Genomic DNA, 15,115 nt, shown 5'->3' with positions numbered 1-15,115 from the left:
ACAGTCACTTTCCTTTTTTCCTCTATTGCAATGCTGGGATGAACATCCTATAAGTAAATCTTTAATGATCTTGTTAAGATAAATGACCGAATGTAGAATTATGAAGTCAAAGGCCATGGAAACTTTTAGGATGTTTGCCACTATCTCCAAACTGACATCAGGAAGCCTGGACCACCTGGTACCCCATATGCAATGTGCGGGGTGTTATTTTAGTACTACTTTGCCGATAACTGCGTCTCATTTTCCTGTTGCGGTTTGCTGCGGGAAAAGTACTCTCCTTTCGTTAGTTACTAATGAAGCACACATTTCTCCCCGTGGTTCTATCCGTCTGGACGTCGGTTATGAGTCGGCAGGTAGGTCCTCTCACCACCGGCCCCTGTTCCTTGAGGCCGTGTGTATAAAAATCCCAGGGTGGGGAAGCGGAAGCAGGATGAAGCCAAGGACACCGTCACGTGGCCCCATCTCTGGGCCGAGTGGGAAGACTGGAGACAATCGGAGAGGCGAGTAGATGGCTGGATGTTTGCCCTGGATGGCAGTGGCTGTCACCCTCCTCCTGGGGCGCTCCAGGTCTCTGTGGGCCCCTCTGCAGGACGCCCAGGCGGGCCTGTGCTCTCCAGGCCTGGTCCTTCCCGGGCCTTCCGCTTGCCGCTGTGCCCCTAGGCTGCTACTCCTCATTTCTGCCCCAGGACGGGTGAGGATGGCAGAGCTGCAGGGAGACCCTGCGGCCAGCGAAGCGAGGAGGGGGAGAAAGGACAGAGCGAGGTTCAGGGACAGAGCGACCTTTGCAGCCTGCGAGTGGACTCAGACCGCCCACCCCCTCGACCGCAGTCCCGCACACATCCAGCTTAGCCTGCAGAAGCGTGGGTCCAGTGACCTGCGGGCCCCTAAATCTCTGTTTCTCATAAATGGAGACTAGGACCCGGCTCCCTACACACCTGCTGCCCCCAAACAGAGCGAACAGCTTCCTGCAGCCCCTGAACTTGGTCACCATCTCAGGCCGGGAGCCCGGGCCAAGGCCCGAGCACACCAGAGCGCAGGAGTGACACTGGGTCAGGAGCTGGGGGCGGCAGGTTTACACCGCCTGATGCCCCAGAGGGGTCGCGTCCCACAGCCCACCTCTCCGGGATGACGGACGGGAGAATTTCCTGCCTGCACAGGCCTGGGCTGAGTCTCACACACTGTCTGCAAAGTAAAGTGAGGGAAGAAAGAGCGGGGGTCGCCGGAACACCACGGGGCCTGCGACCTGCTCTGGGGGGTGTGCGTGCGGAGCCCGGGACCACCTTGGCCTGGTGGGAGGTCAATGCAGAGGCTGCACTGCCACCAGCCCCTCCCCAGTTCCCCCAGCTCCCCGGGCCAAGGTCAGAGGTGGGGAGGGCAGCAGCTTCTGCGAAAGCTGCTTTGTTCCCACTGCAGCCGGAGGAGTGCCTGGGCTCTGAGTCTGCACAGGCGGCTCTGATCCCCTCGGGCAGGCCCAGCTCTGTGACTCCCCACCTCGGGTGGAGAGGTGGAGATGCGGGCGGGTCTGAGGGTCCCATGCAGAGGTGAGTACCCCTGAATCCAGAGTCTGGGCCAGGCTGAGGAAATAAATATCGGGAAAGACAAGAGCGGGGATGACTGCTCAGATGGGAGCCTCCGTGTGACCTTCTCCCTGAAGAGGAGCTTACTTTAGGGTGTCACCTGGAGAGGCCACTAGGAAAGGATGGGCACAAGGAACAAGGGTGGGGGGACACCTGGGTAGAGGGCTGGATGGGGTTTCCTGTGTTCCACACAAAGACCAGCCAACCCTGCTTATCAGAGTCTCTCCCCAACCCCGTTCAGCTGTGCTCTCTAGTCTGAAACTGTTCTCTCTGGCTGGTCAGGCTGGCTGAAGGCTCTCCAAGGGGACAGGGTCCCCTTCCAGAAGGGGTCATCACTCCCAGCTCCGTCACCTTCCAGATGAGGGGAAGCAGCTCCTGTTCCTGGAAGCCAGGGGCAGGGGGGCATATGCCTCCAGCTCTGTCCTTCTCTTTCAAAACTGTTTCATCTACTCTGTTCCTTTTTCTCCATATACACATCTTAGAGTCAGCTTGCCTATATCATCAAAGAATTCTCCTGTGAGTGTGAGTGGGAATGTGTTAAATCTGCAAATCATTTTGGGGAGGAATGGCATTTTAACCATACCGAGTCTTCCAATCCATGCGCACGGTATGTCTCTCTGTTGTTTGAAATCAGTGTTTTGTCGTTTCCAGCACACAGATCCTGCACATCTTTTGATGTTAGATTTGTACATAAATACCTCATTGTTGACCTTGTATTACTGTATCCTTGTTTCCCGACAATTTGCTGAACTCACTTATTAGTTCTGAGAGCTTTTTGGTATAGATTTCTTGCAACTGTCTACATAAGCAATCATACTGTCTAAGAACAGAGGTAGTCTCACCTCTTCCCCTCTAACCTAAATGCCTTTTATTTCGTTTTCTTGCCTTATTGCACTTAATCCATTCACTTACGTCATGTGGGCAAGGCTCCTCCCTCAGGGCAGGAAGGCCCAGGCGGGGAGTTTTGTCTGAGCACTGGAATTTTATCAAATAACATGTTTTACTTCCTGCTTTGCTCACAGACAGTGGTTAATCCCACAGAGAGTGGTTAATTCCACATATGGTTACCAGAAGTTAAATGTGCACCTCGCTCCATTTCTATGTGTGATTAGTGGGAGAACACCGGCAGGACACGGAGCAGAAACACAAGGGGCACCCAGGCAGCGGCCTCCACGCCTGGAAGCAGTAAACGCTGGCCCTCGTGTCTGACCTCTCTGCTGGCTCTACATTCCAGGAGAACAGGCTGGGCACAGAATCAAGTACAGCTGCCCGGCCTCATAAAATATAAAGAACATCTCTCCCTCTGAGACACCAGGGAAGGAAGAGGTGACTGATAACAGACAGAGACACTGTGAACTGGAGAGAAAGCACACAGGATACTCACTCACGGAAGCTGGAGTTATCAATGACAGTTCATACACGTAAATGTGCATCGGTACTCAGACTTAATTAGGTAAGGTAGTCGCCAATCGCCGCCAATGCAAATAGGACGTCTGGGGGGAACTGCAGCCTTCTCCGCTTCAAGACTCTAAGCACTAATGTCCTAAACCTCTTGTGCTGACCGATGCAGGGTTAAATCATGATAAGGGAAAAAGACCACCACTGTTCTCGAAAATATATCTACAGTTTGTTTGTGTATTATAATTCTACCAGTTTAAATTAACACAGTATTAATATAACACCATGCTTAGGGGAAGGAGAAGGGAGGGTGGGAACTTAGCAGATGCAAAATGGAAACGCAAGTAACAAATGATGCTACCCTCAGACAGCAATGCTCTGGAGTGACCACAGGTTGGGTACCAAAGTAAAGACAGAAAGAGTAACAAACAATTTCAATTTCAAGAATAATGAAAACAGAGATTACCCCACCCCCACCCCCCACAGGGCTTCCCTGGTGGCACAGTGGTTGAGAGTCCGCCTGCCGATGCAGGGGACACGGGTTCGTGCCCCGGTCCGGGAAGATCCCACATGCCGCAGAGCGGCTGGGCCCGTGGAACCATGGCTGCTGAGCCTGCGCGTCTGGAGCCTGTGCTCCGCAACGGGAGAGGCCACAACAGTGAGAGGCCCGCGTACCACAAAAAGACCCAAAAAAACCCCCAAAACCCCAAAACCCTACATTTAATGCAGAGAAATAAGGGCAAGTAATGTTAAAGATAGATATGCATAAGATAAAACATATCCAAACAGGATTAAATGAACATGTTTCACCCTAAGTAAATCCATCTGTGAAAACAATCATTGAATTCTTTTGGCTTTTTAAACCATCATTAACATAGGTCACATTATTTCTTGGTCAAAAACGGAAGAGAACGCATTTGACTGTGAGAACACGCACTGGGCGTTTTCAGGCCAAGTCTGCCCTATCTTATTTCTGCCCGTGGCTGCCAGGTCTATATCTGGAAGGCTACCTGCCCGTCCTCCTGGGGACCAGCAGTGGCTGGAGGTGAGGAGAGCCAGAGGGGCCAGAGCAGGAGGACAGAAAGCATGATAACACAGATGCAGGGCCACCACTCGGCCTGACCAAAGCCATGGGACGCCCTGTTTCAGGACACTAACCCAAATGCGTACTTCGCCGACGCAGCGGCTTGCCTGTTCAAAGGAGAGAATCCAGCAGCCGCTTGCGATGCCCCGCAGCACGTTCTGGGTGTGGCGGGGCTTCCTGGCGAGCACGTGCGTGGGGCAGCCACACGCCTCCCCAGCCAAGGAGAAGCCCTTCAGTTTATCCACAACCTGGTTGACCACGTTCTGCTTTCTGCCAAATAGGAAGAAAAACCAACGCAATGGATGTGCTTCCTGAGCAGAAACATCGAGGTGATGGCAATGAATTAAAATGTAAAAAACCGGAAGAATTCTACATTGATGTCGGCTACGGTGCTCATGTCAATTTCTTTGCCGTCGATGACTTGAAATGTGGGGAAATAAAAAATTTCAGATCTCAACTCCAACCACCTATTCTAATGGCTGAGAAAACGGTGGCCCCAAGGCTACCAGGGGTTTCCCCATGTGCCTGGGGTGGGGCAGGCCAGTATCCCACACCAGACCTCCTGACACCTGCCCAGACACCACAGCAATTATTTACTTCTGTGTCCCGTTTGAACCAATTTGTGGATGGTCAGGACCAAGCTTCCCACTCATTTTATTTCGAAAATTTAACATTTGCCGAGAGTCAAACACATTGCTTTTCTACTAAGAGGGGGAAAAAGGGGTCCTTTTTATTAAGTCATCGGATCAAATCTCAGGGCAAATTTCACAAAGCTCACCAGTGTTTATCTTCTGGTCTTTCATTCCACTAATGCCTTAAGAACGCTTTTTTTCTCTTTAAATACTCTTCCTCTCTAACTTCCTTCCCAAACAACCCTCCACTTTTCCTCTCCCTCGGTCTCCAGGCAAGTTTTGGAAATCCCCGATGAAACACAAACAATATGTAGGCTTTCTGAGCCACACTATGACGTGCACAGTGAGTTAAGAAATAAAATTCTCTCTTCTCCAAAAATTATACTCCAAAGGGAAGGAGGCAGGTTTGTCCATGCTTGTGCAGACCGTCTCTGACAACCCCCCATCCCCCGGCATTTCTTATTTTTAACACCAATGAACTTGGGTTTGCCAATCACAAGGACCCATTTCTCCACTTGTGAAATGAAAGGCTTGACCTCTACTCTGGTGAGAAGTTCTCAGGGATCCCCAGGGTACAGAAGATGGATGGGTCAAGGCTGGGTCCCATCACCACTTCAACCAGAGGATCTGCGCTTATTGGGGTTGTGGAAAATATTAAACTGGGGGGACAAAAGGCAAAGAAAACAAACACAAAAAGAAGTGAAAACCTCTAACCCAGATGCTCTTCAGAAACCTTGCTCGTTGCTGCATATCTATGATTTTCTCATTCCAAGTCTGGGAGCTGCTGGCTGTTTGTATATGTGCTAATCAAGAACAAGGATCTTTTCAAGACACGGCTAATCAATATGGCCTCAGAACGTGTCTAGGTCTTGTTCTTACCTTCAGACAAGAAGTATATGTGGGGCAAGAAAGAATAAAAAAGAGGATATGGCCTAAATGAAGAGTTTGATTTTCAAACCTTCAACTGGGAAAATAACTAGTTATCACTGTTTTTAATCTGGGGCAAAAATATAGACTTTTAAAAATGCTAGACCCAGGGCTTCCCTGGTGGCGCAGTGGTTGAGAGTCTGCCTGCTGATGCAGGGTTCATGCCCCAATCCAGGAAGATCCCACATGCCGCGGAGCTGCTGGGCCCGTGAGCCACGGCCACTGAGCCTGTGCATCCGGAGCCTGTGCTTCGCAACAGGAGAGGCCACAGCAGTGAGAGGCCCGCGCACCGCAAAAAAAAAAAAGCTAGACCTGTATTCAATATTCATTTCTGTATTGGACTATTTAGGATGACCAATATATTTCACAAGACATTAACAGAAATTGTGAGTGTGCTCCTTTTTCACCAGATAATGTGGTTTGAACAACCAGTCCTTTTAACTTCATGCCACAGGTGGAAAGGGATCCCACGACAGAAAGTGTCGGAAGCATGCACTCTTTTTGCAGCCTGTTTTTCACTGAGATGCCCCAATGTTTTCATAAATGTCTTAAAGCCCTAAAACCTCGGATAGATATAAAAAACACAGTTTTCCCATTTGAACAGGAATTCAAAAATCTGTTGCAAAGAATATGGCACTGTATTTTTGTTGGATGTGCTATATCGTGCTAAAAGTTTAAGGATGGTGATAAGAGCACGCCAGCAAGCTGTGAACTCTCCCACAAGATGTGCACACAGCTGCTTTAACGCAGCGGTAGAAAACTTACCACCAAAGCGTTTCTTTAAGACCTTTAAGGGAAATGCTTCCACCAGTGAGGCTCCACTTACGGGGCCTTCATGGAGTGGGGATGGTGGACATGCAGAGCCAATAGGTACGAGACAACAAGAGGAACAGCAAATACTATAACGCCTCTAAATGCTGTCCAAACCACTCACGAGGTCTTCAGTGCTGAACCGTTCACAGTCATTTAACTCTTTTATTTCCAGTGATCTTCTAACTCCAATACTAATTATATAAAGTAACAGCAATACAGAACAGAGGTATGAGCTGCCCAAGAGCACAGCAGCACAGTATATGAACAAAAACTCTAAAATTTTATATTGAGTAGAAAGTTATCAAAACAATGAGTACTTACTCAGATGGCATGCTTGTCATGACTAATGTTCTTGTTGGCTAGAGATGTCAAAAGAGAAGGAACAAAAAACAGTCAAAAATATAAAAAATATTTTTCCCACAGAAATAAACTTTAATGTTTTCTGAAAAGTTACATCACTTAAAAGTAAACATTTAAGCATATATCAAAGGAAAAAAACTTTATATTCCTGGAAAAAAAAATAGCCCAAGAGATAGAAACTCAGACACTATCCCCAAACCAACCCGAAATAATCCAGGACGTGAGGTGGAAGAGAAAAAAAGTTTCCCTCCTGAAGTTCGTTCTACCAGTTGGCTAGCAGACCTCCAAAAGTGCCCAACTGTGAATAAACTTCCAAGGAAGCAGAGGGTAAGAAAGGCATTTTTCTTGCAGGCTTAGAAACCATTTTTCCTGAGGCTTCTAGGCAACCATTTTCTTGTCTTGGACATAGGTACACAGTAATGTGTGTACCTGAATCAAGCAAATTCTTTAACTCCTTCCACACAAAAGCACAGATAATGGGACTGCTTATTTATGTGTTGGCATCTCCTATTAACTGGAAATGTAAATTTTTAAAAATAAAAGTTTAAAAGTACTTTTTACTTATATAAGAAACGCATGCTGATGGCAAAGAATTAAATGCTTTAAAAATATGTAATTAGATATATAAAATCCCCCCAGTTCCACCAGCCAGAAATGACAATCATTTAATATCAATAATTTGGTATATATTAAGCCAAATGTTCTGTTTATTTAAAAAACAAACGTGAACACACATTATTCATACACTCTTTCAGCTCATACGATGTACTTCGAATGCATCCAGCTGCTTGGTATAACCACGAACCCACCACGGCACACGCGTCAGTGCCCTGAATGGTCCTATGCATGAATGAGGAGGAACCAAAGACACCCAGAGGACCTGGGGACACGTGATGGGACTGAAGGGCCTGTGAGCCCCGTGGGTGTATTGAGGGAGCGTGGAGGAAGAGGTAAGACGAATGAAAAAGATACTCAGAGGAAGCCCTCTCACAAGTGGCACACGAGCCACCCAACAATGGATGACGCTGCCCAATCCCTAGGGAACCCTCTGGATCATCGTGTGTCCGCGCTCCTCTGTTTCGGGGCCGAGCGGAACATGAGCAAAGCTCCCTGGGTTGAGTCTGGAGACAAAACCTTCACGGAGGAGTCTCTCATCGCTGAGTATGAGTCTGGCTTCAGTGTCACCCTGGAACAATGACACAGGCCCAGTGGTGTGGCCGTATCCAAGTAAAACCCAGAAGAAGGCCATGCCAAGGCACTTACTTTCTTCTGGGGAACCATCCAAGGACGCCTGTAAGGTTTCATCCGTGGGGAATACTCATTTCTAGAGCGAAGGGATGAAGGGGAATGGGAAGAGGAAGGTCTCCTGACTTGGGCATCACTAGGCTTCGTCTCCGTGACTGCACCTCAGGCTGCTGCTCCTCTTTACCTACACTCACTCCCCACGTGGCCTCTCACACAACCTCTGGGCTTTACACAGCAGCAACACGCCGAGCAGTCCCAGTTGCATATCTCCAGCTCAGAGCTACTCCTTGGTGCCCTCACTCAAGGACTCTGCTGTCTCTCTGACTCCTCTGTCAGGAGGGCCAATGAGGATCTCAAATGTGACATGTCCAAACCCAAGCCACTGCTCTAGTCAGGCAATCGAGCAAGAAAAAGAAAGAAAAGACATGCAAATGGGAAAGGAAGAAATAAAACTACCTCTGGTCACAGATGAGAAGATCTTACATGCAGAAAACTCTGAAGAATCCAGAAAAACTGTTAGAACTAACAAATGAATTTAGGAAAGTTGCAGGAAACAAAAAAAAGGCACAAAGCTTAGTTGTATTTCTATAATTAGTCATGACAAATCTGAAAAGGAAACTAAGAAACCAATTCCATTTGTATAGCATCAAAAAGAATAAAATACTTAGGAATAATTTAATAAAGAAGATGCAAGCCTTGTACACTGAAAATTTTTTTGAAAATTGCTGAAAAAATTAAAGATGACCTAAATAAATGGAAGGACAGCCTGTGTTCATGAATTGGAAGACTTAATATTATTTAGATGACAATACTTGCCAAAGCAGATTCAATATAATCTCTATAAAAATTCCAATGGCAATTTTTGTAGAAATGGAAAAATCCATCCTAAAATTCACATGGAATTCCAAAGAAACCCAAGTAGTCAAAACAATCTTGAAAGGGAACCACAAAGATGGAGGTCTCACACTTTCTAATTTCAAAACTTACTTACAGGGACTTCCCTGGTGGCACAGTGCTTAAGAATCCTCCTGCCAGTGCAGGGGACACGAGTTCCAGCGCTGGTGGGGAAAGATCCCACATGCCGCAGAGCAACTAAGCCTGTGCGCCACAACCACTGAGCCTGCGCTCTAGAGCCCACGAGCCACAACTACTGAGCCCACACGCCCACAGCCCGTGCTCCGCAACAAGAGGAGCCACCGCAATAAGAAGCCCACATACCGCAACGAAGAGTAACCCCCGCTCGCCGCAAATAGAGAGAGCCTGCACGCAGCAACGAAGACCCAACGCAGCCAAAAATAAATAAAAATAAATCAATCTATACAAACAAAACTTACTACAAAACTACAGTATTCAAAGTGTATGGCACTGTCATAAGGATAGAAATGAATATAGAATTGAAACTCCGGAAATAAACCCTCACATCCATGGTCAACTGATTTTTCTACAAGGTTGCCAAGACTATTAATGGATAACAAATAGTCTCTTTGACAAATGATGCTGAGAGAACTAGATATCCACATACAGAAGAATAAAACTGGATCTTTGCCTTACACCATATACAAATTTAACTTGAATAGACATTTCTCCAAAGAAGATAAGCAAATGGCCCATAGCACATGAAAACCACTAGTCATTAGGGAAATTCAAACCTAAACCTAATGGGATACCACTTTCTAGCTACCAGGATGGTTCCAACAACAAAAACAACAACCAAAAAAGAAAACCTCCCAAAACAACAAGTGTTGATGATGGTGTGAAGCTGGAAGCCTCATAAGCTGCAGGCTGGAATACAAAATGACGCAGCCACTGTAGAAAACATTTGGTGGTTCCTCAAAAAGCTAAACACAGAATTACGATACGACCAGCAAATTTACTCCTGGAATACATCAAAAAGAACTGAAAACAAGGACTCATATACTTGTATGTGAATTTTCACAAGAGCATTACTCACAGGAGCTAAAAGGTGAAAACAACCCAAGTGTCCATCAAGAGGTAAATGGATAAACTAAATTTGGCACATACATACAACGAAATATTATTCAGCCATAAAAACGAATGAAGTTCTGATATATACAACATGGATGACGCTTGAAAACATTACGCCTAAGAGAAAAAAGCCAGACACAAAAGGACAAATATTGTGTAATTCTACTTCTAAAATATCTAGAATAAGTAAGTTCATGGAGACAGGAAGTAGATCAGAAGCGACCAGGGTCTGGGGGTGGGGTGGGAACCCGGAGTTATTGCTTAATGAGTACACAGTTTTAGTTTGGATTGAGGAAAATGTTTTGGAAATAGCAGCGATAGTCGTACAACACTGAACACTGCCACAAAACTAACACTTGAACATGGTTAAAATGGCAAATTTTTCTTACATATATTTTACCATGATAAAAGAAAACAACTAAACTACTGATCTTCTCTCCCAAACCTATTTCTTCCACAGCTTCATTTGTTAATGGCAATTCTGTACTTGTTCAAGTCAAAAGCATTTTCATCGTTTTTGACTCTCTAATTTTTTCTCATGCCCCACACATCCAACTGTGACCTGAAACAAGAAGGCTGCCAGATATTTCTCCAGCAAAGAGGGGTTTATTCAGGATCAGCAGAAAATTGCAATTCCACGTGGGCAACCACAGAGGGTCACGTGCAAGTCCCCTCGGGGCAAACAAGGGAGAATGGCTTTTATAGAGGGAAAGCGGAATTGGGAGGGCTATCTCAACAGAGTCCATGGCTTGTCCCTGGCTGAGTCCCTGCCAGGAAAGAAAAGGAGTCCCTCTTCTTCCTGTTGGGCTCTGCTATCATTGCAGGGCGTCATGGGGTTTCTGTTTATTAATTTCGTGTACAATCCATTGACACATCCTATCAACTCAACCTTCCAAATGTATCCAAAGTCTGACCCCTTTTCATCACCTCCACCCCTAACATCCCATGTCTCACACAGATGAAGTGATGTTACTGTCAAAGCCCCTGAGATCATCTCCTTGCTAAAATCCCGAGCCTCCAATTTCAATACTCAACATAGAAGCCAGAGTCGTACTATTTAGACTTAAATTAGATCATTTCACTCCAATGGCGTCACATCTCACTCTGAGTACAAGGCCCTTTACAAGAATAAATGTATCGCTTATCTGATCTTATTTTTTAAATCTATTTATTTATTTTATTTTTGGCTGCGTTGGGTCTTTGGTGCTGCACAGCGCGTGGGCTTTCTCTAGTTGTGACGAGTGGGGGCTTCTCTTCCTTGCGGTGTGTCGGCTTCTCATCGTGGTGGCTTCTCTTGTTGCGGAGCACGGGCTCTAGGCGCACAGGCTTCAGTAGTTGTGGCACACGGGCTCAGTAGTTATGTCTCGCGGGCTCCAGAGTGCAGGCTCAGTAGTTGTGACGCACGGACTTAGTTGCTCTGCGGCATGTGGGATCTTCCCGGACCAGGGCTCAAGCCCACGTTCCCTGCATTGGCAGGCGGATTCTTAACCACTATGCCACCAGGGAAGCCCCTTATCTGATCTTATAAGTTAGAAATTGGAAAGTATATCCAGTATAATTCTCTTGATTAATCAAGGAAGCTCCTTAAAAAATGACATGTACTGATATCAGCAAGTTACTTAGAAATGAACAGTAAAATAAGATGGTTGATGGAGAAATGGATAGATATATGATAAAGTCAATATGAGAAAGAATTGGGAATTCCCTGGCAGTCTAGTGGTTGGGACTCCACACACTCACTGCCAAGGGCCCGGGTTTGATCCCTGGTTGGGGAACTGGAATCCCACAAGCCTAGTGGCACGGTCAGAAAAAAAAATAAACAGAAAGAAAAAAAGAAAAAGAAAGAGTTGGTTGTAGAAGCAAGGCTGGAGGAAAAAAATGAGAAATACTTTTAAATGGAACAAAAGATTGTTGGGTGTCTTCAGTGGAAAACTGTGCACTGTTTGTCACACTTACCCTTCAGGGTTACCTGATTCTATGGGGTTTATGCCTTTCGTTGTCTTTGAGCTACTTTACAACTCTGTTTATTGTAGAAAACGGAAAGTAATGCAAATAATTCTTATCTATAGAAATGCAAAGTCTGTCCCAAGGAAGTTTAACTGACTTTTGGGGAAAAAAGCCAGCTCTGGATGTGTTAACAAGGCTATTTCAGAACTCCTGTGGTCCATCAATGTGTCTGCTCTGTGGATTCTCCTCTGAACAGGACAAAACAGCTTTCTGGTTCCATCACTAATTAACGAGTTAAGTAATGCATTCACTTTGTTATTAAGAGAGTTATGATGTGCCTTTAGAAAAACTTATCTTTTAACGGTCTTGAAGGTCTCCCACTGAGACGCCCAGCAGATTTATCTGAGGAGGTCGATAAACGTCATCACCAGTGAAGGACACTCCTTGGGCAGCTTACATCCAGGCACACCTTTCACTGGCTCCAGAGGTGAATTCAGTGGCAACAGAACATTGCTGACTCTCTGTTTTTCTATTTTAATTGTCCTCTCTACTAGTTTTTTGTTTGTTTCGTTTCATTAATAGCTAAATTATTCTCTATCAGTGGAAACAACGGAAACTGAGCAGGACCCTGCAGGACCCTCCTGCATACAAAATCCCCTCTGTGTGTCCCCTGTTTCCTGTTTGTAGAGAAAGGCTTTAGTCTCCTAGGCCTTCCCTGAGCTCCAAAGAGCAGACTCCGGCAGTTATTAATTACAGAAGTGAGGGAATGCAGAAACAAAGGAAAATCCGTCAAGAAACAATAAAACTGGGTCCTAGTTCCTCCTCGAGGGATACACACAATAACCTGACACGTACCTTTGAGCTGTTCTGCAAGAATTAAGACCCCTCCCACCTCCACCCAGGTGGAGGACGGTGACCACGTGCTGAGCTGGAACCAGAAGGCTGGTGATTAAGACTCCTAAACTACCACCCTGTTACCTCACCACCAACCAATCAAAAGAAAGTCATGCATCCTGCAGCCCTCCTCCCAAATGCTGCCTTTAAAAGCCCTTCTCTGAAAGCCATCGGGGAGCTCGGGTCTTCCGAGCATGTTCTCTTTGCTGGGCCCTGCAACAGGTGCTGGACTTTCCCTCACCACAGCCTAGTGTCAGTAAATTGGCTTTGCTACGTGGTGGGTGAGTGGACCCAAGTTTGGTTCGATAACAAGTGTACAATCTTTCCCTTTATTTCTGTTTGAAAATTTTTATAAGAAAAAAGTTTAAACTATTATTCAGGTGAATATTTTGTTAACTGGCAAGGCATGTGACAACTATTGCAAAAACAACTCAAAAGGTCAAGTACCACATTATCCCTTATAGTACCTGAAGTGTAGCAAGCATTCAGCATGCTGTGTTGAGTGGAATAAAATTTCTATACACAAAAGTCAAGGCATTTTTCCTCCTCTTAGAATGCTATCACTACTGGAAAATACCTTGTAACAGTCAATTATACAAAAAGAATATATGAAGCATAAGAAATACAATCAGATGCCAGTAGACCCAGAATAAGACTGTAATTCAGGACAACTTTTTGCAGCTCACTCAGCAATTTCGTATTTGACAGGCCACTTGGCCTTTCCTCACCTCACATGTCTCATGTAAGAAACGAGACAATGAATTACCCCTAGGGTGCTACGTGATTAATAATTGTGTTGAGAGCAAATATTAATCTTAGCAGTTTTGCAAATTATAACCTTCACAGTGTGTAATTTCAGGAGAATACAAGCCATTTCTTTTTTTAAAAAATAAATTTATTTGTTTTATTTATTTATTTTTGGCTGCGTTGGGTCTTCGTTGCGGTGCGTGGGCTTCTCATTGAGGTGGCTTCTCTTGTTGCGGAGCACAGGCTCTAGGCACGCAGGCTTCAGTAGTTGTGGCTCGTGGGCTCTAGAGCGCAGGCTCAGTAGTTGTGGCGCACGGGCTTAGTTGATCCACGGCATGTAGGATCTTCCCGGACCCATGTCCCCTGCATCGGCAGGCGGATTCTTAACCACCGTGCCACCAGGGAAATCCCAAGCCACTTCTTAAGTTAGTCCTTTATCTATGTAACCTTTGCTACATGTCACATTTCAATGAAGGTAATAAAAATGGGGAGAAAGTTCAGCCACTTTTTTCTCTGTTAATGATGATAACCTGACCCTCCTCCACCCCGGCCATGAAATCTGTATGTAAGGTGATATTCATAGCATACAAATCTAATAAAAGTATATCTCATTTAAAATTATTGGAAAAGGCCAAGAAAGACCAGCTAACATTTATTAGAACCAACCATATTCAGTGTTGAAAAATTAAATAGTTCTTTAAGACTGAGATCTGGATCTACCTGTCCTATAAGATGCATTCCCAGTCTATTCAAAGTTGATTCTCCATAACAATCTTGAACTTTATCTGATCCCTGTGCCCCAGAACCTAGAACACTGGTAAAGAGCTCTTCCCACCCTGTTATGTTCTTAGAAAAGCATAATTGAAAGGACCACACTGCACTCTCCTTACTCCGAGACAGGACCCACCAACACTCTTCCTCAGTGACTCAGAAAAGCCCTCCTCCATCCTCCCCATGATTCCCATGAGACTTGCTGATGACCCCCTGGTTTACCTGTCTCTGTAGAGCCCCAGGCCCCCTGCCTTTTCTTTGCAATGTTCATTAGTGAACATGCTCCCTATTACATGAGTCTGAATAGAATGATCTTCATTGTCTTGTGCATTCCCATTTTCATGGCTCTGGTGCTGTGACTTGGAAGAGACTGGCCCCGTCTCCCCACCCAGGTAACCAGGGCTGAAGGTGTCCTTGTGCACCTTTCCTGTTTACCCAGAGTCCCAGTGTTAAGTCCAGTTCCTGTCCTGAAGTCCAGATTCTTGTCCATTGATACCGTGGTAAGAATTTGATTTTTATTCTTTCTGAGTGTTCACTCTGGTGCCAGCTTCTTTTGGTTTCATGGTCTGATCACCATAAACTGGTTGATGGTTCACAGAGATCTTGTCTTTGTTGCCTGACAGATGACAGAGAATCTGCCTTCTTAGTTTTTTCTGTTTATTTTTCTACTTTCAGCTCAAAACTATTAAGAATTTCACGCCACGAGGAAGGAGATATCTGGACTGAATTTTGTA

At 45.6% G+C, this 15,115-nt stretch overlaps 1 protein-coding gene across 1 annotated transcript in view; it reads right to left on the bottom strand.

The window, feature by feature from the left end:
* Positions 1-15,115, bottom strand: part of MCPH1 (microcephalin 1) — a 221,921-nt gene that overhangs the window by 142,151 nt on the left and 64,655 nt on the right. Inside the window, exons 10-11 of the mRNA XM_065899863.1 lie at positions 6,753-6,790; positions 4,167-4,329 (exon numbers count right to left, since the gene is read on the bottom strand). Of these exons, the coding sequence (XP_065755935.1) occupies positions 4,167-4,329; positions 6,753-6,790 (201 nt within the window). The remainder of the gene's footprint in view (positions 1-4,166; positions 4,330-6,752; positions 6,791-15,115) is intronic.

Source organism: Phocoena phocoena, chromosome 21, assembly GCF_963924675.1.
Source record: "Phocoena phocoena chromosome 21, mPhoPho1.1, whole genome shotgun sequence".
Lineage (NCBI taxonomy): Eukaryota > Metazoa > Chordata > Mammalia > Artiodactyla > Phocoenidae > Phocoena > Phocoena phocoena.
The sequence above is the reverse complement of the archived record's forward strand: the minus strand, read 5'-3'. Positions and strand labels throughout refer to the sequence as shown.